The 25,578-nt window shown below is 47.8% G+C and overlaps 1 protein-coding gene across 1 annotated transcript in view; it reads left to right on the plus strand.

The window, feature by feature from the left end:
- The window catches only part of LOC117368584, a 144,180-nt gene that overhangs the window by 97,991 nt on the left and 20,611 nt on the right, over nucleotides 1-25,578 (plus strand). Inside the window, 1 exon segment of the mRNA XM_033962314.1 lies at nucleotides 2,493-2,621. Within this exon segment, the coding sequence (XP_033818205.1) occupies nucleotides 2,493-2,621 (129 nt within the window).

Below are 25,578 nucleotides of genomic sequence, written 5' to 3' on the forward strand. Positions count from 1 at the left end.
ATTTCAACTTAGATTGCTCTTCCAACACGCAGAGTACATCTGTTTAACCATCCAACACTAAAGCCCTGCTGTTACAAAAGATACCTGAACAGAACACTTGCTTTCCAAGCACGTCAACTGAACGAATGGCTGGGCAATATTATCACACACTACTCATCCTACCTAAGTGTCAGAAAATTAGTAAAAACAAACTTGTTTAACCGATTTGTATCCCAAGACCTCTTAAGCCTCATCTCTTCAACTCTAACCGAATTGTTTCCCAAGATCTCCTATGCCTCACCTCTGTATCCTGCTTACCTGTATTTGGATGACTTTACATTGTACCTACATTCGCTAATTGTCCAGCTCTTCTTCATTGTAAACCGCCTCGAACTACTATGGCTTTGGCGGTATATAAGAATAAAATTATTATTATTATTAAATGGCAAGATCTGAAGGGGTTCCAATATAAGGGAACTAAAGGATCAAATATTCCATAGAAAAGCTTAAAGATAATACATGCACATTTAAATTGAATCCTGAATCGGACTGGAAGCCAGTGAAGCTTTCTCAACCATAAGCTTAGCTGCCATATTTTGTATCAGCTGAAGTCGGTTTAGACTGCCCTGCTTAATGCCTAGATAGACTGAATTACAATAGTCTAGCTGGGCAAGCACTATAGATTGTACCAATACTGAAAAATGTTCTTGATGGAACAATAATCTAACTTTCCTCAACATACATAGACTAAAAAAACACTTTTTTGTCAAAGAATTTAACTGTTTGTGATGAATCAAGGATAATGCCCAATACTCTAGAGGAAAAATCTATGTGTATTCAGTATAACAGAAGTAGGAAGTTTTTCTAATCTTGGTCCAACCCAAAGCAATTTTGGTTTTAGCAGCGTTCAATTTCATTTGGATGGACAATGCCCACATTTGGAGTTTAGAAATACAGCAATCTATACTAGAAGCCAAATTGCTGAGATCAGAGTTAACTTCCAATAAGATAAAAATAGTGTCTGATTCGTTTACACATGAAACAAGTAAGATGGACCTAGATTGTATCAAGTGAATCTTCTAAAAATTCAGTAAGATTAAATTCAGTTGAGACAAGCTGGTCTTAAACCTGTTCACCAACAATTTTCTTTTTTTGAGACAAATAATAATACAGTAATTACAAAACTGCATTGTGTCCGCAGTTAACCTAAAATCTCCTTGAGAAACCTCCGAAAGAGGATTTCTGGAGAGATCAGGTGTGTATGTGTTAAATTAATTAAACGCAGGTTCTTAATCCTTGCAGTATTCTCCATCATTTCACGTTTAAGATGAATATTCAAAGAGTCTTTTGTTGATGACGCAGAGAATAAATTGGAGATTAGAAACCTGTTTTTCAGCAAGTAACATTTGCTTATCTAATTTTTGTATGTTAGAATCCACATTCCTCAACTTTTCAACCACTTCCTTAGAAAAGGTCTAAACTTGATTGGTTACTGACTTTAATATATTCTCCATCCTGGAATTCAATTTCCAAATATCTTTTAAAGTAACTTCCTGAAGTGTTTCTTCCAAAAACTCAGTTAGCTCTATACCAGGAAGCATTTGAGGAAGTTTAAAATCTGTAACTCCCTCAGTTAACTGAGAATCGGGAGCTTCCAACGAAGCAATTTTAGAAACGCCTTCCGATCCTAATCCCTCAGAAGTAACAGGAGGGGTGCAATCAAGAGAGGCTCCCGATATCGATTCAGCTCTGTCAAGTGAAGGTTTCATGGGATCATTAGAAACTAAATGTCTGTCCATTGGTCCAGAAGCTACAGGTGTAAACATCTTTACCTTACCCTTTCGTTTCCCTATGTTACAAACAAAGTCCATATACCAAAGAAAAAACAAACTTATCTTACACTCCCATGGCTCCCCTGATGTAGGGTAGGAGTCTGTCCTAAGTGCCTCATGGTAAGAACGGCACTTAGAAAAACCAGTGAAATTTTAAATCTTCTAAATAAAAAATAAAAAAAGAGAGAAGAGCCAGAGAGCTAAAGTCAGAATATACAAACTGGAAACAGTACAGCTGAGCCTCTGCTCTCAGATATTTTATGCCTTCAGGAATCTGCTTCTCTTTCTCTTATTTTAATTTCAATGCTGTCAATAAGTATATGTTTGAAATTTCATGGTAGTCGAATTATTAAGTTTAATTTTGCTGATTTTGAGTTTACCTCATTCATTGTATTTATGTTTATATTTGTTCTTTTTACTACTGTTATGCTGTTAATAAAATTATAAGTTTGTGTTGAATTATAACTGCTGTACACCACCTTGGGTGAATCTCTTCATAAAGGTGGTTAATAAATCCCTATTGTTTTAAAATTTTTAAATGTTATGTTAAAATAAATGGTTTTGGTTTTTTTTTTCAATGTTGTAACTCGCTTATTAAAAATTAAATTAAGTGACTCATCAAATTAAAATAAACTTGAAACTTGATAAATAAATAAACGTATTATCTTTGTCATATAACAGGCTCCCATAATGTCACGCCTGACGTTTTAATCCGATTTGAGCAAGAGAGATTCAAGACTGAGCCTCAGGAACCTGAGGAAAGAGGAAATCTGACCCCCACAGGCACATGTGAGGAACTGCAGGAAGCAGGTGATGTAACTTAGATTCAAGCGAGAAATAGGGTAATGCAAATATTTTCTACAAGAAAGACGCCTCTCTGGCCCAGGCACTGTTAGAATGATGTGCTATAATCCCTGCTCCTGTTTCTAACCTTTGTTATGAGGATAATATATTTGCTCTATCTCCCTTATTTCTACTTTTCTACTTTTTTTATTAGATCTGCCTTTTTGCCTTTAATTTCTTCTCATTCTCCCCCAGCACTTTCCTATCTGTCTCTTCCCTTCATCATCTATTGACACCTAGGGTGAAATTCTACAACCAGTGCCTAAATTTAGGCATAGGTTGTCGTCCTGCCAACGATCAGAAAAGGCAGGCTTGAAACGCCTACCGACGCCTAAATAAAAGGTGGCCAAAATGACCACTGGAATCATGGCTAGGAAGCTACTTTAGGCTGCGGAATGCCAAACTAGGCGTAGCCAACCTTCAAAGTAACATTAGGCGATCTAAAGCGGCTTCCCAGCCTTGAATCACACCAAGATAGGCAGCTGAAATGTAGGCCTTGGAAACCGTGGCCTACATTTCAGCTACCTATCTTTGCTTAGACCGCAGCTGCCAGTCAAGGCAGGGAAATTCCCCCCTCTCCCATCAGCTAAGCGTCAGGGATTCCCTCAAAGCTGCGATTCTGTAACCAGCACCCAGGTCCTGGGTGCTGGTTACAGAATTGCAGCTTTGAGGAGTCCCTGCCTATCAGCTGATGGGGGAGGGGGTAATTTCCTTTCCATGATTGTCTGAGAGCAGCTGCAGCAGGGAACCCCAAATTCCACTGCAAATCAGCTGGCAGGAGAGATGCCCACTTCTTCCTGCTGGCATCCTTCTCGTTTACATCCCTGGCAGGAGGATGCCCGATCCCTCCTGCCGCCACCCCCACCACAAACCCATCATGAGGAATGATGCCCAATCCCTCCTGCCAGCACCACCCCGAACATCCCAGGCAGGAGGATACCCAATCCCTCCTGCCGGAACACCCTGTCACTCTCAGCTGCTGCGGTCTAGTGACCAAGATAAGTGGCTAAAATGTAGGCCTGGATTTCCGGGCCTACATTTCAGCCGCCTATTTTGGTACATTTCTGTCCGGCGCCCTGGAATGATTGACACAACACAAAAAGGCTTGGAATTCTTTGAACAGAACAAAGTCTAAGCCTCACGCTTCAAAGCAATCTTCTAAACATTCCTGTTCATATCAGAGGCAATATACTTCTAAATCTTTTGCTTCCAGGCCACCACTGCAAAAGAAGCAAAAACAACAGTGGCTTCAGAAAGCTCAGGAAACTGCTAAATCCTTTTCCTGTGCTTTGAGAAAGCTTAGCTGCTGTTCCTCTCTCTCAGCCTTTTCCTCACCAATCGGAGGTTGTCTCTAATTCTACCATCAACTTTGGACTTTCATAACAACCAACCTGCGGGTTCTCAAAGTCATCAAGGAGGGTTATTCTTTTCATTTTGTCAAAATATCTCCAAATCATCCTTCAAGAGAGTTCTCTTTCAACACTCAGCAGACATCCCTTCTTCAGGAAATAGAGTTTCTTCTTCAACTAAATGTGAAAAAAGTCAGGGGTTCTACTCCAGGTATTTTCTCATCCTAAAGAAGATGGGAGGTCTACATCCAGTTCTCGACCTTTAATTTCTTTCTTTCTGTCTCCCTCCCGCTGTCTATCTTTCTTCCTGTCTCTCTCCCTGCCCCCATCTATCTTTCTTTCTTTCTCTCCCTGCCTCCTTTCTTTCTGTCTTTCTTTCTTTCCAGCTTTCTTTCTGTCTTTCTCCCTGCCCCCTGTCTTTCTTTCTGTCTCTCTCCCTGTCCCCTGTCTTTATGTATGTCTTTCTTTCTTCTATTGGCTCCCGGCGCTATCCATCACCATTTCCTTAGTCCTCTGTACCCTTTTGGCCCTCATCAATCCTCTACTGCATTTATCACCCTTTCAGTCCCTGCTCCATTCCTATCTATCTTTCCTTCCATTGCCTCCAAGGCCATTCTTCCTGTCCCTATATTCCACCCCCACACAGCTTCTCTTCCTTTTTTACCCTTACTCTTATACCCCACCCCAAGACCAATTTCTCATCTCTCCCCTGCCCCTCCCCACGGTACTGCAACTCTCTCCCTCTCCATTCCAACATCTGCCACTTTAACCCTTTTCACCCAACCGCACCCCAACACCAGAGCCTGCACCAATTCAAACCCCACCCCTCAATGGTATCCTCAAACCACTCTCTCCAGCTCCTGACTCCCCCATCTACCTCCTCCCCGGCCACTGCACTGAATCTTTGGGCAGGCTGCCCCTCCCCAGCCCTTCACCCAGATGAACCCTTCACACACATCTGGTCCACTGCCCCCACCGGTCTGGCCTCCTGGACCCCCATTACATACCCGAGGTGGCAGCTGCGGTCCTGACCTACCAACCCCTCCTCCCTCCCTCTGTGCCCCTAAAGAGTAGCAGCGGCAGTAATCCTGACCCGCCAAGCCCCCATTCCTTACCCAAAGCAGCAGTGACAGCACTGTAAAAAAGCTGTTCGAAGTGCTGCGGCTGAGGAATGGCCCTGCCAGGGCTTGCCATGAACAGCCTGTTTACAGCGTTGCCACTGCTGCTTTGGGTAATGAATGGGGGGTTGGCCTGCTCGGCGATTCCTGCCACCACTGCACTGAGATGCTTCCCTTGCTCGGCAGTTCTATTCTATTGCGCATGCAGAGGCATGGAGTTTCAAGTGCGCATGCACGGCTAGGGTTTTATTATTATAGATACCGATTCATCCTGCTCACAGAAAATTTCTATGATTTCAGATAGCCCATCAACATTTTCAATACAAAAGTTCTGCCCTTTGACCTGGCCTCCTCTCCAAAAGTGTTCACCAAGTGTAGGGTTATCAGATTTTCCTGAAGGAAAATCCGGACCCATGGCCACACCCCTAGGCCCACCCAGTTCTGCCCGTGCCACGCCTGGTCCTGCCCCCATCCCCACTCCCCTTAACTCGTTCGTGTGTCGGGACGCATCCGCGCATTCCCAGATGCCGTCCCAATGTCGGAAGCTTTTCAAAACCTGGACAAAGTGCCGGGTTTTGAAAAGACATCTGAGAAAATCTGGACATCTGATATACTCTAACCAAGTGTTTGACAGTAGTGGCAGCAGCTTAAGAGATCAAGGGTTACAAGTTTTTCCCTATCTCAACTTTTGAAGATTTCCTGAAATTTACAGGTGTGATAGGTGTCACAGATGATATGAAAACTGAGGTTATGAATGAATCAAAATTAAGTGAATATATTAAAGTTTAGGGAATTAAAATGAGCTCTAGTGGAAAAGTCCGAGGCATTGTAATTAAAGATTGATGTTTAAATTGCTGGATCTGTATTCTAGCTAAGTTTGACTTTGGTACATAAATTTGCCTATGTCTTAAGAGTCACATTGTTCATATACATCCATGAGATCTAAAGATAAGGTTCACAGAGGAGCAGGAAACTTGGAGTTTTACAGAGAGAATCTGTTCCTTATAAATTAGAAACATAGAAACATAGAAATAGACGGCAGATAAGGGCCCACGGCCCATCTAGTCTGCCCACCCTAATGTCCCTCCCCTACCTTTGCCATGTGAATAGATCCCAAGTGCCGATCCCATTTGGTCTTAAAATCAGGCACGCTGCTGGCCTCAATCACCTGTAGTGGAAGATTATTCCAGCGATCAACCACTCTCTCAGTGAAAAAGAATTTCCTGGTGTCACCTCGTAGTTTCCCGCCCCTGATTTTCAACAGATGCCCTCTTGTTGTCGTGGGACCCTTGAAAAAGAAGATATCTTCCTCCGCCTCAATGCGGCCCGTAAGATACTTGAACGTCTCGATCATGTCTCCCCTCTCTCTGCGCTCCTCGAGCGAGTATAGCTGTAATTTGTCAAGCCGTTTTTCGTATGGAAGATCCTTGAGTCCCGAGACCATCCGGGTGGCCATTCTTTGCACCGACTCCAGTCTCAGCACATCCTTGCGATAATGCGGCCTCCAGAATTGCACACAGTATTCCAGGTGGGGCCTCACCATGGATCTATACAATGGCATAATGACTTCCGCCTTACGACTGACGAAACCCCTTCGTATGCAGCCCATGATTTGTCTTGCCTTGGACGAAGCCTGCTCCACTTGATTGGCAGACTTCATGTCCTCACTGACGATTACCACCAAGTCTCGTTCTGCTACCGTTTTTGCTAGGATCTCGCCATTAAGGGTATAAGACTTGCATGGATTCTGGTTGCCCAGGTGCATAACTTTGCATTTTTTGGCATTGAAGTTGAGTTGCCATGTCCTAGACCATCGCTCCAGTAGGAGTAGGTCGTGCATCATGTTGTCGGGCATTGAATCTTCGTCTGTTGTGCATTTGCCCACTACATTACTCAGTTTGGCGTCATCGGCGAATAATGTTATTTTACCTCGAAGCCCTTCTGCCAAGTCTCTTATAAAGATGTTGAATAGGATTGGGCCCAAGACTGAGCCCTGTGGTACTACACTAATCACCTCCGTCATTTCGGAGGGGGTGCCGTTCACCACCACCCTTTGGAGCCTACCTCCAAGCCAGCTCCCAACCCATTTCGTCAATGTGTCACCTAATCCTATAGAACTCATCTTGCTCAGTAATCTGCGGTGTGGTACGCTATCGAATGCTTTGCTAAAGTCCAGGTACACGATGTCCAGGGACTCCCCAATATCCAGCTTCCCTGTCACCCAGTCAAAGAAGCTGATCAGGTTGGATTGGCAGGATCTCCCCTTAGTAAATCCATGTTGTCGGGGATCCCGTAGATTCTCCTCATCCAGGATCTTATCTAATTGGTGTTTGATTAGAGTTTCCATTAGTTTGCTCACTATCGATGTTAGACTCACTGGTCTGTAGTTTGCTGTCTCCATCTTTGAGCCTTTCTTGTGGAGTGGAGTGGAATGGAGTGGAACATACAATGCTAATTGGGAGGTCATACAAAAGTTAGGATGTGTCTGCAGGATGCAGGCCTTTTACTGATATGATTGGTGTCTGAAAAGGTCAGAGATCAAAAGTGATTTAGAAGTTATATGGAGAAAAAGTGAAACACTGCCACCTGCTGGGTTTAAAAACTTAACATTAGAATGGACTTAACATTAAAATTAAGGATTTAAATGTAACATTGACATAAGGCATTCTTGGAAAGGAAGTCATGTGATCAACTGTGCCATTGTATTCTAAAGCATGATAATTACTACAAATGATGTCACATAGGGTATAAATCTGTTTGTCCTTGCTTTCTCCCTTTGGAGAGCACTGAAATTGTGATGGCCTGTATTGGCTCTCCCCAGACATAGGAGAACTATTAATAAAACCTATTTGCTTATTACAGTGGTGTACCAAGGGGGAGGCGGGGGGTGCGGTCCGCCCGGGTGCCAGCCCTAAGGGGGTGCTCCCGGCCTTGCCGTTCAGTTCCCCCCCCCCGAAGGACCGCTCGCCCCACTGACCTTCCTGCACCACCTATGAAGCAGCCTGCAGCAGGATCGAGATGTCAGCGATCCCTGCGCTGCTTGAGCGCTGCTTCCTGCGCCGCGGTCCCAGAGGAGGGGCGGGACCGCGGCGCAGGAAGCAGCGCCTAAGCAGCGCAGGGATCGCTGACGTCGCGATCCTGCTGCGGCTGCTTCATAGGTGGTGCGGGGAGGCCAGGGGAGCGAGCGGTCCTTCGGGGTGGGTCAGGGCATCAGGCCTTCAGGGTGGGGTGGGCAGGCAGGCAGGCTTTCAAGGGGGGGACAGGCAGGCCTTCAAGGGGGGAGGCAGGCCTTCAAGGGGGGGGACAGGCCTTCGGGGGGGTGCAGACCTTCAAGGGGTACAGGCCTTCAAGGGGGGAGGCAGGCCTTCAAAGGGGGGGACAGGCCTTCGGGGGGGGTGCAGACCTTCAAGGGGTGCAGGCCTTCAAGGGGGGGGCAGGCAGGCCTTCAAGGGGGGGACAGGCCTACAAGGGGGTGGGACAGGCCTTCAAGGGGGGGACAGGCCTTCAGGGGGTGTAGGCCTTCGGGGGGGTGCAGGCCTTCGGGGGGGGGTGCAGGCCTTCGGGGGGACAGGCCTACAAGGGGGGGACAGGTCTACAAGGGGGTGGGACAGGCCTTCAAGGGGGTGGGACAGGCCTTTGGGGGGGTGCAGACCTTCAAAGGGGTGCAGGCCTTCAAGGGGGGGACAGACCTTCAAGGGGGGGAACAGGCAGGCAGGCCTTCAAGAGGGGGACAAGCCTACAAGGAGGGGGGACAGGCCTTCAAGGGGGGGGACAGGCCTTCAAGGGGGACAGGCAGACCTTTAAGGGGGGACAGGCCTTTGGGGGGGGGACCCTGGTTTAGAAGTACACGGAGGGAAGGGGGTGTTCAAAGAGACGTGCATATGCCAAACTTTGGGGGGGGGAAGAAATAATGGGTCTGAAAATAGAGGAGAGGGAGAGAGATGATGGACCATGGTATTTAGGGAGGGAGAGAAGGAACAGAAAGGGAGAGAAATTGGATACAAGGGATGGTGTGGAGGAGGGATAGAGATACTGGATAGGAGGGTAATTGGGAAAAGAAAGGGAGAGATGGTAGACTCTGGGGTGGTGGGGAAGGAGGGAGAGTTGCCGGATGAAAGGGTAGTTAAGAAAAGGTGGATCTGTGGAGGGAGATGAAAAAAAGGAAAGATACCAGACTTCCTGGGGAGGGAAGGGAAATGGAAAGGGAGGACAGAGTTGGCAGATGGATGGTTAGCATGCAGAAAGAAGGAGACCCTGGCAAGCAAGTTATCAGAAGAAAACCAGAGCCTTGGACCAACAAGATTTGAAATATAACCAGACAACAAAAGGTAGAAAAATTAATTTTATTTTCTGTTTTGTGATTACAATATGTCAGATTTGAAATGTGTATCCTGCCAGAGCTGGTGTTGGACTGCAAACGTGAGCTAGGATTTAACAGAGAGAGGAAAAGTCCTTTTTGTTTCTTAATTTTATTTACACCACAGCGCCAGTGTGGTTAGGAGAAGCCAAAGGGGGTGAAAAAGCTATAAAACCCACCAGGAGTTTTGAAAAAAATCACCCAACTGGGCAGGAAAATCGATTTGAAAAACCAATTCAATAGGCTGAATCGAATCGAAATTTTTTTTCCTGAATCTGGCAGCATTAGTTTGCGCTACTGTCTTAGACTTTAGGATCTGGGATTGGGGAGAGATGGCATCCTCAGTACTTTATAATGCAAGTGAAACGAGGATTTGGTCAGACTTTTGAAGGGTCTGCAGAAAAAAAATATTGTATAGGCCGGGGACATGAGACAGCAGGAAATGGGAACTTTTCTTCCTTCTATTTTTGTGAATGGAAAGGCTGAGGATGTCAGAGAGTTCAGTTAAAATATGTGCTTTATCTATATATATAAAATTGGAGGTATGTATGTGTGTATGTATGTGTGTGTGTATGTGCTGCGATCACGCAAAAACGGCTTGACCGATTTGAACGAAACTTGGTATGCAGATCCCTCACTACCTGGGATGATATGTTCTGGGGGTCTCGTGGCCCACCTGCACATGTGGGCGGAGCTACAAACATAAAATCAGATTTCACCCATTCATGTCAATGGAAAAAATGTAAAAAGCTGCCATTCTCACAGTAATTCAAAAACGGCTTGACCGATTTGAACGAAACTTGGTATGCAGATCCCTCACTACCTGGGGTGATATGTTCTGGGTGTCTCCCGGCCCCCCTGCACACGTGGGCGGAGCTACAAACAAAATCAGATTTCACCCATTCATGTCAATGGAAAAAATGTAAAACACTGCCATTCTCACAGTAATTCAAAACCGGCTTGACCGATTTGAACGAAACTTGGTATGCAGATCCCTCACTACCTGGGTTGATATGTTCTGGGGGTTTCGCAGCCCTCCTGCACACGTGGGCGGAGCTACAAACAGAAAATCTGGTTTCACCCATTCATGTCAATGGAAAATATGTAAAAAGCTGCCATTCTCACTGTAATTCAAAAACGGCTTGACCGATTTGGACGAAACTTGGTATGCAGATCCCTCACTACCTGGGGTGATATGTTCTGGGGGTCTCACGGCCCACAACTCTATTTTGCTTGCTCAAGGGTGGGTTCACCCAAGAATTTATATGTTCTTGCTCCAGGAGGTGAAACTAAAATTGTTGTTTATAATCACGTTTTGCGTTAGTTGTATTGTATTCATTTTGTCAAATATTTCACTTTATAATTTGAATATTGTACTTTTTATTAAGCTGTAAAAAAATACTTTCATTCACCACTATAAAGTATCTTTATTTGAATCCATTTACAGTGTTATTGCTATTATTAAATACCCGTGCAACGCCGGGGCATCAGCTAGTAAGAAAATATAATAATGTGTTTTATAAAGTTTATAGCATAGCTGGCCTACCCAGTGAGGTGTTCCTAGTGGTGGTGGTGGCAGCATGTCAATGTGTTGAGAGGAAGAGGTGGTCTGGGAAATTCTGCTGAGCAAACTCCGAGCCCATTTCCACCCCCCCAGTTAGTCCACTCCACTCAACTGGTTCACACACTGAGTGGGTCTTTGGGTGTTGTTTTGGGATCTCTTCCAGTGGTTTATCAGTATCTCCTTCTGGTCCAAGGAAGGAAACTTTGTTATCCTTAGCATTGACCTACAGAATATGTTTGTAACAGCGCTGCTTGTGTGGCATTAGGCTATGTAGTGATCGAAAGAAAAAAAACAGACCTTTGCACATTTTTGCACTATATGGTGGGTGTATGAGGAGATTCACATTTCCTGCACAACTTAGTCCATGTGAAGTTACCTTGTGCTGTATTTGACATCTAGCAAGGTCTCTGTTTGAAAGGAAAGATCTAAACTTAAAAATGAAGTGGCCAGAAGTTATGGTAAAAGCAGATAGTGTAGCTGGTTTTAAGAAAGATTTGGACAAATTCCTGGAGGAAAAGTCCATAATCTGTTATTAAGACATGGGGGAAGTGTCTGCTTGCCCTGGATCGGTAGCATGGAATGTTGCTACTCTTTGGGTTTTGACCAGGTATTAGGGTCCTGGATTGGCTACCATGAGAATGGGCTACTGGGCATGATGGACCATTGGTCTGACCCAGTTAGGTTATTCTTATGTTATGTTCTCATCTGTAAGAGCCTTTGTTTTCACTTCTTATTTTAATGTATTTTTTTTCTGAGAACTTATCAGTGTTTTTTATAATGGGAACAAAAATGGAAGAGAATTAATGTGTGTGGGATGAGGGGGTAACTAATTTCTTCAGCTAAATAATTCAATCCATCTCAAACAGACATAGGAGAACTCACGCACCATTCACACACCCTCCAACCAAAAACGTCAAAAGAAAAAAACAGTTCGACAACCTCCTAGCCATTCGAGCTGCAACACTCGACCCCCAACTCTACAACCTATTGACCTCGACCACAAACTACAAAACCTTCAAAAAAGAAATAAAAACCCTTCTATTCAAAAAACACATAAAACCGAACTTACACAATCAGAACTGTCCCAAGCATCACCTGCAACTACTCCATATGTACTTCTGATGTCATGACAATTCAGACATAATTTATGTTATGTTATGTTTGGAATATAAGAAAATTTTCACTGCCTGTTTCTATTCTGACCATTTATTCCGTTTCATGGTCATTACAAAAAATATTTTTTTACTTGGGGGGGTGTCAAAAAATGATGGGCCCCGGGTGCCACATACCCTAGGTACGCCACTGGCTTATTACATGGCTTTTCCTCATGTCTGTTATTTGAATTTACAGAACGGAGTCTCTAGCCTAGTTTTATGTTGGGAGAGAGATTCCATTCTGGTAATTCTTTTGGCCCCGCTATTCAAGTCTTCCAGCCTGGCTTGGACACGACAATTGGCTCATAAAGACGCCTCTCCTCAAGGGGTGCTCTCAGCAACTCAGTCAACAATCCTGTTTCTTCAGCAGTTAGGGTTTGACGTCGATTTTCCGAAATCACAACTTCAACCCTCTCAAACTCTACAATTTATAAGGGCCCTGCTCGACACGATTCAACTCAGGGCGTTCCTATCTCAGCAAAAACAGGACATTATCCCAGGACAAGCAGGCAGCATATTCCCACACATGGGTGACGTCACCGACGGAGCCCCGCAGCGGACAGCCTCGAAAGCAAACTTGCTTGAAGATCTCGAGCTTTCGAGTGCTGCATCGCGCATGCGCGCGTGCCTTCCCGCCCGAACTAGGGGGCGCATCTCCTGTGAGGATCCTCAGTTCAACGTTTTCCGCGGAGCTGAGAAGACTTGTCGACTTGGTTCCCGTAGCGTTGTGCCTTCTCTTCACCGCGGCTGAGTACTTTTTGTTGTTTTCGGTCGCTGTGTTCTCCTTCTTTTCTTTTCTTTTAAAAAAAAAAAAATCCTTTTGTGTTTTATTTGACGTCGAGTTGGGAGATTGAGGCCTAGGCCTCTCTTCCTCGTTCTCGACACGGACTTTGTCCTATCTATGTCCCGGCCTGTTACCGGGTTTAAAAGGTGTTATCAGTGTGGCAGGACTATCTCCATCACTGATCCCCATAGTCGGTGTATGATCTGTCTCGGGTCGATTCATCGCCCCGAAGATTGTCTTCGCTGCCTCACTCATCAACCTCGTGCCTTCAAGCGCCGCTGCGACAGGTTCTTAGAACTTTTCCCTCGCATGGAGCCTGAAAAAGCTGTGGCCTCGGTCGAGGCATCTGTTAAACCCTCGACTTCGGGACAATCCTCGAGTGCTAAAACCTCGACCTCGCCGCCTCGACAGGCCTCGGCCTCGAAGACCTCCGGGTCCTCGGCCTCGAAGGCCTCGGCGGTGTCCTCGAAGCCTGGATTAGGGGGTAAGTCTCCTGCTTCCTTTTCAGGTACCATACCTAAGAAGCCGACGGAGTCTGCGTCCACGCAACCTGGGGCTCCAGGTTCGACTCCGTCTTTTCGACCATCTTCAAAACGTGCTTCCAAGTCCAGGGAATACTCTCATTCGAGGTCGCCCTCCTTGGAACGCATGAGACCACCTGTGACTCCAAGTCCCTTGGTCTCCGTCCCCATGTTTGAGGACATGCTTAAGTCAATTTTGACTACGCAGATTTCCTCGATAGTGGCTCAGTTGGTCCCGGCCTCGATTCTGTCTTCGCAACTCCAGCCTGAACAGCAGTCTGCACCTCGTTGACGGTCTCCTCGTCGCAGGTCTCGATCTAAGGTTTCCTCGTCAGGATTCCTCTCCTGAACGGGTTGCTAAACATTCATTGTCTCGATCGAAGCATCGGTCTCGATCTTCGAGACTGCGATTCCATCGAAGTTGGAGTCTCGGTATCGCACTGTTCCCTGCAAAGGTTTCGAGAAATCTCAACTTTCTCATCAGTCTCTAGTGGTGGAATCGTCCCTGAAGAAGGCTCATCCTTCTAAGGTGTCTGCAACAGTCCCACCGGGGCGCGAAGGGCGAACTATGGACAAGTTTGGGCGCAGACTTTATCAAAATTCAATGATGACAAATCGAATTTTGAATTACAACTATGTCTTTACTTCATATTTTAATTATTTTTTGAAGCAGTTGTCATCCTTTTGCCCAGACTGGCCCAAAGAACGCCTTTCTGAATATAAACACATTATTCAATCTCTATCTCAATTGCGTCTCTTCATGTTGCATGCATCTTATGATGCTTTTGAGCTTTCTTCCAGGGTCTCGGCATTTGCAGTAGCCATGCGACGTCTTGCATGGCTCAGAATAGTGGACATGGATCCCAATTTACAGGATCGTTTAGCGAACCTGCCGTGCCTAGGTTCTGAGCTTTTTGATGACTCTATTGAGGCGGCTACTAAAAGGCTCTCTGAGCATGAACGCTCCTTCGCCTCTCTTCTTCGTCCAAAACCAAAACCTTCTGCGACTAGAGCTTACAAACCTCCAGCTCGTCGCTACCCGATGAAGTCCACGCCGGCTTTCTCTAGGCCTCCACCTAGACGGCCCCAGCAACAACGTCCTCAAAAGTCCCAGACGCCTGCTCCAACCAAAACAGCTCCGTCTTTTTGACGGTCCAGTGGTGAGCATTTCAACCTCCTTGCATCCAAACTCCTCCCTACCCATCGGAGGTCGCCTTTCCCTTTTTTCTTCTGTCTGGGAAACCATTACATCGGACCTTTGGGTCCTTACGGTCATCCGCGAGGGAAACTATCTGCGCCTACTTTAGGTGCCCCCAGATCACCCTCAAGGAGAGTATCTTTCCAGTTTCTCGCAACTCCCCCTTCTTCTTCAGGAGGCTCAGGCGCTTCTTCGCCTTCGAGCGGTGGAGGAGATTCCTCCTTCCGAACACAACCTGGGGTTTTACTCCAGATACTTTCTAGTTCCAAAGAAGATGGGGGATTTGCGACCCATTCTGGATCTCCGAGCTCTAAACAAATTTCTAGTCAAAGAGAAATTTCCCATGCTCTCTCTTCCGGTTCTGTACTCCCTCATGGATCAGGGAGATTGGATGTGCTCACTGGACCTCAAAGAGGCTTATACTCACATTCCTATCCATCCAAATTTTCGCAAATATCTCCGGTTCAAGGTGGGGAACCTTCACCTTCAATACAGGGTTCTTCCGTTTGGCTTGGCAACCTCTCCCCGGGTCTTCACCAAGTGTCTAGTCGTGGTAGCTGCGTCCCTTCGTGCGCGGGGACTTCAAGTTTTTCCTTACCTCGACGATTGGCTTATCAAAGCTTCTTCTCTTCCAGAGGTTACTCAAGCGACCCTTCAGACTATCTCTTTTCTTCAAAGTCTGGGGTTCCATATCAACTTTCCCAAATCTCAGTTGGTTCCAACCCAATCGATCCAATTTATTGGCGCCGTATTGGATTCTGTTTGCATGAGAGCTTTCCTCCCCCTCAATCGTCAGGACACTCTCTTGCGTCTTTGTCATCACGTAACTTCCCTGTCGACTCTCACGGCTCGACAAATGATGGTCCTTCTAGGACATATGGCATCTACGGTGCATGTGACTCCCTTTGCAAGACTCCACCTTCGCATCCCTCAGTGGACACTGGCGTCCCAGTGGCAACAAGCCCTGGATCCACCTTCTCGTCATATAGCGGTGACGCCTTCATTAAAGAAGTCTCTCCGCTGGTGGATGCTCTCTTCAAATCTTTCCAGAGGTTTGCAGTTTCACCATCTTCCTCATCAGAAAGTTCTCACAACAGATTCGTCCGAGTACGCATGGGGAGCCCACGTAGATGGTCTCCGTACGCAAGGGTTATGGACTGCCACAGATCGTCGATGTCACATCAATCTGTTGGAACTCAGAGCGATATTTCTTGCTCTCAAAGCTTTTCTTCACCTCCTTCACGACCAAGTAGTCCTTGTTCGGACGGACAATCAAGTAGCGATGTATTATGTCAACAAACAGGGCGGGACGGGTTCACACTCCCTTTGTCAGGAAGCTCTGAGGTTGTGGCATTGGGCGATTTCTCACAACATCCTTCTTCGCGCTGTATATATTCAGGGCCTTCAGAATTGCCTTGCAGACAAATTGAGTCGTCTGCTTCAGCCTCACGAATGGACGCTCAACTCCCCCACACTTCGTCAAGTATTCACTCGATGGGGGACTCCTCGGGTGGATCTCTTTGCGTCACCCAACAACTTCAAACTACCTCTGTTTTGTTCCCGCATTTTCTCGCCTCTTCGTCTCGAGGCGGATGCTTTTCTTCTGGATTGGAGGGGTCAGTTCCTCTATGCCTTTCCTCCTTTCCCTCTGATTCTCAAAACCCTTGTCAAGCTGAAGTCGGACCATGCCACGATGATTCTCATAGCGCCTCGGTGGCCCCGTCAACCTTGGTTTTCTCTTCTTCTTCAACTCAGCATCAAGGAACCTCTTCTTCTGCCAGTTTTTCCTTCTCTGCTCACTCAGAGTCAGGGGTCTTTACTTCATCCAAACCTGCAGTCTCTTCATTTGACAGCATGGTTCCTTTCTACTTGACAGATTCTGCTAAATTTTTTCAGTCTGTTCAGGATGTATTTCTGGCCTCTAGAAAACCGTCCACTCGTCAATGTTATGGTCAAAAGTGGACCAGATTCTCGACTTGGTGTTCCACTCATAGTCTGCAGCCAAAATCTTCTCCTTTGGCTTCCGTTCTGGATTATTTGCTTCATTTATCTCAGTCGGGTCTTCAATCCACATCTATTAGAGTTCATCTTAGTGCAATTGCTGCTTTTCATCAGCCTTTGGATGGGAAACCGCTCTCGGCACACCCTCTGGTTTCTCGTTTTATGGAGGGTCTTTTTAATCTCCATCCACCTGTCAAACCGCCTCCTGTTGTATGGGATCTTAATGTGGTTCTGGCTCAACTGATGAAACCTCCTTTTGAACCTATTGACTTGGCTCATTTTAAATTTCTTACTTCAATCTTGCGGCGGAGCTTTTTCGGCCTATGTCCCGGCCTGTCACCGGTTTTAAAAAGTGTGTCAAGTGCCAGCGCGCGATTTCGTTGACGGACCCGCACCACCGCTGCATCCAGTGTCTCGGGCCTCAACACCTTCCGAAATCGTGCCGGCCTTGCTCCACACTTACAGCACGTGCTTTCAAGTGTCGCTGTATTTTGTGGGAGAAGCTGTTCAACATGGAGGCCTCCGCGGAGCTGCCCTCGTCGCAGGGTGCCACTCCTTCGACTTCTGCCTCGACTTCCACCTCGGGTCTTCTCAAGCCTGCCTCGTTCATCCCGGCTTCGACCCCGATGACGCCTGCGGTGCCTCCCGATGTTTCCTCAGGTCAGGTAGCACAGCCTCCTATTACTCCGCTGGTGCTTCGGGTGCCCAAGGCGTCTAAGCCCAAGCCCCTTCGCGGCCGAGCCCACGATGTCCGTGCAGGAGGTCCCATTGCAGATGCGGATCCCTCTTTGCCGGCATCATTCCATGCCCTGATGGAGCAGAGATTTGTCGAGCTCTTACAAAAATTGGGCCGACGCTCCTCTCTAAAATCCAGCCTGGGCAAGCGGAGGCCTCCCGCGAGGTCGAGCTGCCTCCAGTACCCCCTCGATGTACACTCTCATTGCTGGGAGCAGAGTCTCGGCAAGTGTCAAGTCTGGCTTCGGGGCATGCTTCAGGGGGAGTAGAGTCTTTGCCCGTGCTGCCTTTGAGGCCCTCGAGACCTGGCTTCGACTACTCCCCATCTGGAGTGGATCCTTCGTCCTTGATGCCGAACCTCGAGCCCTGGCCGGTTCCTCGCGAGGCTTCGTCTCAGCATCCTCTGCTTCGCTCTACAGCTTCGAGTGCCATCTATTCGATGGATGCCTCGTCTGAACAGCGATCGCCTCGACGCTCCAGACCCGCTTCTAGACACAGCTCTGGTCGTCGATCGAGACATTCCTCGAGGTATTCATCGAGGCACGCCTCGCCTCATCCGAAGCACTCTTTTCGAGACTACTCTCCACCAGCTTACTCGCCGCCTCCTATGCCGGAGCTCGAGGACGCCATGGGATCGTTCTCACCCTGCCATTCCTCGGCCTCTGTGGACCAGGACGCCTCGACTTCATCGAGTCCTTCTCGAGGCCCGGCTCTGGCTGACCAGTTGTCCTTCTCATCCTTCCTGCGCCAGATGGCGGTGGACCTTGATATTACCCTGGACTTGGTGTCCAAGTATTCCAAGGAGTATTTGGAAACGATGCATCTTCTCCGTCCTCCAGCTGAGTCTCTTCGTCTGCGGATCAGACCTTCATGAGGTGCTTCGAGACTCCCTACTCCATCCCAGCTGTTCCCGGGAAGTTGGAGGCCAGGTACTGCACGGTGCACCATAAGGGTTTCGACGGTGCACAACTCTCCCACCAGTCCCTTCTGGTGGAGTCTTCCCTGAAGCGGTCTCATCCCTCCCAGGTCTATGCCTCCGTTCCACCTGGCCGGGAGGGTAGGACCATGGACAAATTTGGCAGACGAATCTACCAGAATTCCATGATGGCCTCTCGAGTCCTCAATTATAGTTTTCATTTTACAACCTACTTCGAGTTTTTTCTATCTGTTCTCCAGAGGTTTCTGCCATACCTGGACTCTCATGCTCACTTCGAGTACTCGGAGGTTCTGGTGTCGTTGTTCCAACTTCGTCTGCAGATGATGCAATCGTCTTACGACGCCTTTGACCTTGCTGCAAGATCAGCGGCTTGTTCGGTGGCCATGCGCCGCCTGGCGTGGCTTCGGATCATTGATATGGACCCGAATCTACAGGACAGGCTTGCCAACATTCCCTGTGTGGGAGCTGACCTCTTTGACTAGTCCATTGAGGCAGCGACGGAGAAGCTGTCGAAGCACGAGAAGTCTTTCCAATCCATTCTCCGTCAGAAACCTAAGCCTGCTATTTCTCGTCCATCTCGCCCGCCTATGATCTATCAGCGGCGCTACCCTCCGAAGCAGGCACCCACAATCCGCCAGCCTGTGAAGAGGCCACATCAGCAGAAACTACAGCAAAAGCCACAGCCTTCCGCTGTTCCCAAGGCTCCTCAGCCTTTTTGACTGTCTCGTAGGGAGCATAACTACCATCGTTCTGCCCTCCCCTCTTTTTCCCATCGGGGGGTCGCCTCCATCATTTTTATCATCGATGGACGGCTGTTACAACCGACCTCTGGGTCCTTTCCATCATAAGAGAAGGAAACTCTCTTCAATTCCATCGAGTTCCTCCGGAACATCCTTCAAGAGAGTATCCTTCCAACTTGACCCAGATCGCCCTTCTTCTTCAGGAAGCTCAGGCTTTGCTCCGGCTTTGGGCCGTCGAGCCGGTCCCTGTGGACCAACGGAACAAGGGTTTTTACTCCCGGTACTTCCTTGTTTCGAAAAAGACGGGCGACCTACGTCCTATTTTGGACCTCCGGGTCCTCAACAAATTTCTGGTCAAAGAGAAGTTTCGCATGCTGACCCTGGCTTCTCTCTACCCCCTCCTCGAGCAGAATGACTGGTTATGCTCTCTGGATCTCAAGGAGGCCTACACTCATATTCTCATCCATCCGGCCTCCCGTCAGTACCTCAGATTTCGGGTGGGACATCTTCATCTTCAATACCGAGTGCTTCCTTTCGGCCTGTCATCGTCTCCCAGAGTCTTCACCAAGTGCCTGGTTGTGGTGGCTGCAGCACTCAGGAACCATGGTCTCCAGGTGATCCCCTACCTCGACGACTGGCTCATCAAGGCTTCCACGCCTCAAGGGGTCATCCAGGCGACCCAGAAGACTATCTGGTTCCTACAGAGTCTGGGGTTCGAGATCAACTTTCCAAAGTCTCATCTGCAGCCTTCCCATACTCTTCCCTTTATCGGAGCTGTACTGGACACCATTCAGCTCAGAGCCTTTCTTCTTCCACAACGTCTGGAAGCTCTCCTCCGCCTCTGTCGTGCGGTGGCCTCTCGGCCGTCCATTTCAATGAGACGCATGATGGTCCTGCTGGGCCACATGGCCTCTATAGTACACGTGACTCCTTGTGCCAGACTTCACCTCCGAATCCCTCAGTGGACCCTGGCTTCGCAGTGGTCGCAGATCTCCGACCCTCTGTCTTCCCACATTCAGGTCATTCCTGCCCTCGCCCATTCTCTTCGCTGGTGGATGACCTGTTCCAATCTATCCAGAGGTTTGCTGTTTCACACGCCTCCCCATCTGAAGGTTCTCACGACCGATTCCTCAACTTATGCTTGTGGGGCTCATCTGGATGGTCTGCGCACTCAGGGCTATTGGACGAGTACGGACCGACTGTGTCACATCACTCTGCTAGAACTCAGGGCGATTTTCAATGCTCTCCATGCTTTTCAGCATCTCCTTCACGACATGGTGGTGCTCATTCGCACGGACAACCAAGTCGCCATGTATTATGTCAACAAGCAGGGGGACACGGGCTCGGCCTCCCTCTGTCAGGAAGCGCTGAAAGTTTGGGATTGGGCGATTCAACACAACGCCTTCCTCAAAGCTGTCTACATTCAGGGGGTGGACAATGCCTTGGCGGACAACTTGAGTCGTCTTCTATAGCCTCACGAATGGACCCTCCATTCCACACCCCTTCATCACATCTTCTCTCTGTGGGGAACGCCTCAGATAGACCTCTTTGCAGCTCCCCACAACTTCAAACTGCCTCAGTTCTGCTCCAGGATCTACACTCCTCATCGCCTCGAGGCGGATGCTTTTCTTCTGGACTGGAGGAATCTCTTTCTGTATGCGTTTCCTCCGTTTCCTCTCATTCAAAAGACTCTAGTCAAGCTAAAGTCCGACCGTGCCACCATGATTCTGATTGCTCCTCGGTGGCCCAGACAACCTTGGTACTCCTTTCTACTTCAACTCAGCAGCAGGGAGCCCTTCCCTCTACCAGTGTTTCCATCGCTGCTTACACAGCATCAGGGGTCTCTGCTTCATCCCAACCTGCAGTCTCTCCACCTGACAGCTTGGTTCCTCTCAACATTGCTCCCCTTCAGTTTTCACAAGCTGTGTGGGATGTTTTGGAAGCTTCGAGGAAGCCTGCTACTAGACAATGCTATTCCCAAAAATGGACTAGATTTTCTACTTGGTGCTTTTCTCATCACGAGGTGCCTCAACATGCCCCCTTGTCCTCTCTTTTGGACTATCTTTTGCACCTGTCTTCTGGCCTCAAGTCTGCATCGATCCGAGTCCATCTGAGTGCAATTGCTGCTTTTCATCAGCCTCTTCAGGGGAAACCTCTTTCTGCTCATCCTGTGGTTTCCAGATTCATGAAAGGACTGTTCCATGTCAATCCTCCCCTCAAACCTCCTCCAGTGGTTTGGGACCTCAATGTTGTTCTTTCTCAACTTATGAAGCCTCCATTTGAACCTCTTAACAAGGCCCCTCTGAAGTATTTCATTTGGAAAGTGGTGTTTCTCATTGGCCTCACTTCTGCTCGTCGAATCAGTGAGCTTCAAGCATTGGTTGCGGATCCTCCTTTCACTGTGTTCCATCATGACAAGGTGGTGCTGCGCACACATCCAAAATTCCTTCCTAAAGTGGTCTCGGAATTTCATCTCAATCAATCCATTGTTCTTCCAGTGTTTTTTCCAAAGCCTCATTCTCATCCTGGGGAATCGGCCCTTCACACTCTGGACTGTAAACGTGCTTTGGCTTTCTACCTGGAGCGCACCAAGCCACATAGAACTGCTTCTCAACTTTTCATATCCTTTGATCCGAACAAGTTGGGACGTCCTATCTCGAAGCGTACCATCTCCAACTGGATGGCGGCTTGTATCTCTTTCTGCTATGCCCAGGCTGGATTACCCCTTCACAGTAAAGTTACAGCCCATAAGGTCAGAGCAATGGCAGCCTCTGTAGCTTTCCTCAGATCGACACCAATTGAGGAAATTTGTAAAGCTGCCACTTGGTCCTCGGTTCATACTTTCACTTCTCATTATTGTCTGGATACTTTCTCCAGACGGGATGGACAGTTTGGCCAAACAGTATTGCAAAATTTATTCTCCTAAGTTGCCAACTTTCCCTCCATCCCATTGTGGTTAGCTTGGAGGTCACCCACTAGTGAGAATACCTGCCTGCTTGTCCTGGGATAAAGCAATGTTACTTACCGTAACAGTTGTTATCCAGGGACAGCAGGCAGCTATTCTCACGTCCCACCCACCTCCCCTGGGTTGGCTTCTCTGCTAGCTATTTGAACTGAGGAGACGCGCCCGGTGCATCGGGCGGGAAGGCACTCGCGCATGCGTGGTGCGGGCGACTGGAAACTTCTAAAGTTTTCTACAAGCAAGTGTGCTTGTGAGACGTCCGCATCGGGGCTCCGTTGGATGACGTCACCCACTAGTGAGAATAGCTGCCTGCTGTCCCTGGATAACAACTGTTACGATAAGTAACATTGCTTTCTGTGGGGGGGAAAAAAATCCTGAGGCAGTGCCAGTCTAAAGGGTTGCTTTCCCTTTAAATATGCTGTAAATTACTGTATTTTTCAACTAACTGACACTTTTCTTTCAGCTAGGTCATGTATGGAGCGTACCATTAAACCTTTTTTTGAGTTTTCTGCTTTTAAACTTCTGGTACAATCTTTATTATTGAGTCTTTTGGATTATTGTAATATTGTGTATTTAACAATTCCCAAGAAAGACATGGTACGACTCATACTGGTTCAGAATACAGCGGTTAGAATGATCTATGGTCTTTAAAAATATGATCATGTGACTCCAGTTTATTGTGAATTGCATTGGCTGCCAATGGAGGTTCGTGTTTTGTTTAAGTTGGGTTGTTTTTGCTATAAGATCATGTATGGTACCGCTCCGTTTTATATGATTAACAGATTCTCTCTAGCATCATATAAAAATAATAGAAAGTTTCATGCTCTATTCACCTTTCCGTCATTACAGGGCTGTAAAAGTAAGAAATTTCAGGACCATACTTTAGCATTCTAAGCAGCTTCACACGACAGAGAATTTCGATTGTTATTGCTTGGAGCCTGTTCTTATAAACATTTCAGAACTCATCTGAAAACTTGGTCAAATAGTAATTTCTTTCTGTCATTCTTAAAATGTTTTTAGTTTATAATCTTTCGTAAACCGCGTAGAACTCATGGTTAAGAAGTATGATGTTATGAGAGGTGCACAATTTAGTCCAGATGCAAGGCACTTGCGGCCGGCCTGAAAACAGCTGTTCGGGCCGGTGCGGTTGTGAAAGTCTTAGCAGCGGTTGCTGGTGTCCAAGACTCCCAGCTGCTAGTGCCATGCGACCGGCAAACCTTTGCACGGAAGCTCGGTCTTTTCCTGCCGCTGAAGTGGTTCTGTGCCTTAAATAGTCGGGGGGGGGGGGGGCAGCTTATTAAGATGGACAGGTGGTTTTGGTGAAATGAGCAAACATGAAATCAAAATTTAGCCATTACGCTTTCTCACATTGCATAGGATTCACTAGTTAGAAAAACTTGTTGATAGATAGGGCCTAATCCAAGAGCAGGTGAGAATATATAATCAGAAAATTGGATAAAACTAGGTGTATAGAACCAAAAGACAAGGGGAAAAGACCTGTATCATATTGATTTGGAAAAACCCCACATGTGCTGTGTGCTTGAAGGAAAAGGAATGTAGTTTAGGACATTAGCGTGATTGATAAGCGCCATAGCAAATTTACTCCAGATGGCAAAGCTTAAGTTTCATAAGGTTTCATTGTTCAAATGTGTGTCCAGCCTGGTCTAGGGAGATCCCTAGGGAAGTTATAGGCAGACAGGGGTTGGCCTTTGACCTGGTTGCCTTACATTCCAAGAGGCCATGATTTTGCAGCATGAAACACTAATTGGATACACATGTGTATTATTGTATAGCTCCAGAATTAAGTTTTAATAAATTTTAGTAAGTCATTAAAACTATAAACTAGGAATTTACTTATGCAGCTTCAGGTAATAACTGTAGATTAGAATATGTATTTTACTTTGAAAATGTATTAAAAGACTAGTTAGGCAAAATCAGAGTTTGTGGAACTCTGGGGAGGAGTAGCCCCTCCTTCTGTTCTGACAGGGAACAAAGACTTTTCAGCATATGCTGATAGCCAAGATGCAGGCTCAGTGGCGTACCAAGGGGGGAGCGGGGGGGGCGGTCCGCCCCGGGTACCAAGCCCTGAGGGGGTGCTCCCGGTCCAGTCCAGTTTCCCCCCCCCTGCGCCGGGTGTCGCGTCTGGAAACAGCCTGCAGCAAGATCGCGATGCCAGAGATATTTGCCTGCTTCGACTGTTTCCTCCGCCACGGTCCTGCCCCTCCTCTGATGTCAGAGGAGGGGCGGGACCGCGGCGGAGGAAACAGCCGAAGCAGGCAAAGATCTCTGGCATCGCGCGATCTTGTTGTAGGCTGTTTCCCCAGGGCAGTAGCGTACCAAGGGGGGCGAGGGGGAGGTCCATCCCGGGTGCCGCCTTAGGGGGGGGGGGGGTGCACAGCTGGCCAGGTCCCTATCGCGCTCCTACCCTCCCAGCGAAAGCAGCATCGGCGCCATTATCGAAAAAGGTAATGGCGCCAGGCCTTGGAGCACCAAGGCAGACCGCTTCTCCCCCCTCCCAGCCGAAACCCCGCTGACCATCCTATCTCTCCCCCCCCCAAGTAAACCTTTCCGACCTTCCCAGCGAAAGCAGCAAACCTCCCTCCAGTAGCGTCGGCTTTATCCTCCCTCTGCCGCATCACTGATGACGTCATCAGTAACGCGGCAGAGGGAGGAGAAAGCCGCGAAGGAGGTTTGCTGCTCTCGCTGGGAAGGTCGGAAAGGTTCACGGGGGGGGGGGAGATAGGAGGGTCAGCGGGGGTTCGGCTGGGAGGGGGGAGAAGCGGACTGCCTCGGTGCTCCATTACCTTCTTCGGGCAGCAGCAGCGTTTACAATTCGCTGCTGTTGCCGGCTTCAGGCCTTGTTCTCTGCCGGGTCCTGCCTACTTCCAGTTTTCATGAAGACAGGACCCGACAGAGAACAAGGCCTGAAGCGGGCAACAGCAGTGAATTGTAAATGCTGCTGCTGCCCGATGAAGTTCAGGACATCAGGACATCGGGGAAGGAGCAGGGAGAAATCGGCTGCTGGCTTGGGGGTGAGGGTAGGGAAAGAATCGTGGAAGTGGAGAAATCGGCACGATGGCTTTGTGCGGGCTAGGGGGAGAGAGAAAGAAAGGAAAAAATAAAGAGGGGGGGCCAGGAGGAGAGAGAAAGAAAGGCAGAAATAAAGAGGGGTCAGGGGGAGAGAGAAAGAAAGGCAGAAAGAAAGAGGGGGACCAAGGGGAGAGAAAAAGGCAGAAATAAAGAGGGGGTCAAGGGGGAGAGAAAGAAAGGCAGAAAGAAAGAGGAGGGCCAGGGGGAGAGAGAAAGAAAGGCAGAAAGAAAGAGGGGGGCCAGGAGGAGAGAGAAAGAAAGGCAGAAATAAAGAAGGGAGCCAGGGGGAGAGAGAAAGAAGAAGGACCAGAAGAAGGACCAGAGACTCATGAAATCACCAGACAAAAAAGTAGGAAAAATGATTTTATTTTCAACTTAGTGATCAAAATGTGTCCGTTTTGAAAATTTATATCT

Source organism: Geotrypetes seraphini, chromosome 10 (genome assembly GCF_902459505.1).
Source record: "Geotrypetes seraphini chromosome 10, aGeoSer1.1, whole genome shotgun sequence".
Classification (NCBI taxonomy): domain Eukaryota; kingdom Metazoa; phylum Chordata; class Amphibia; order Gymnophiona; family Dermophiidae; genus Geotrypetes; species Geotrypetes seraphini.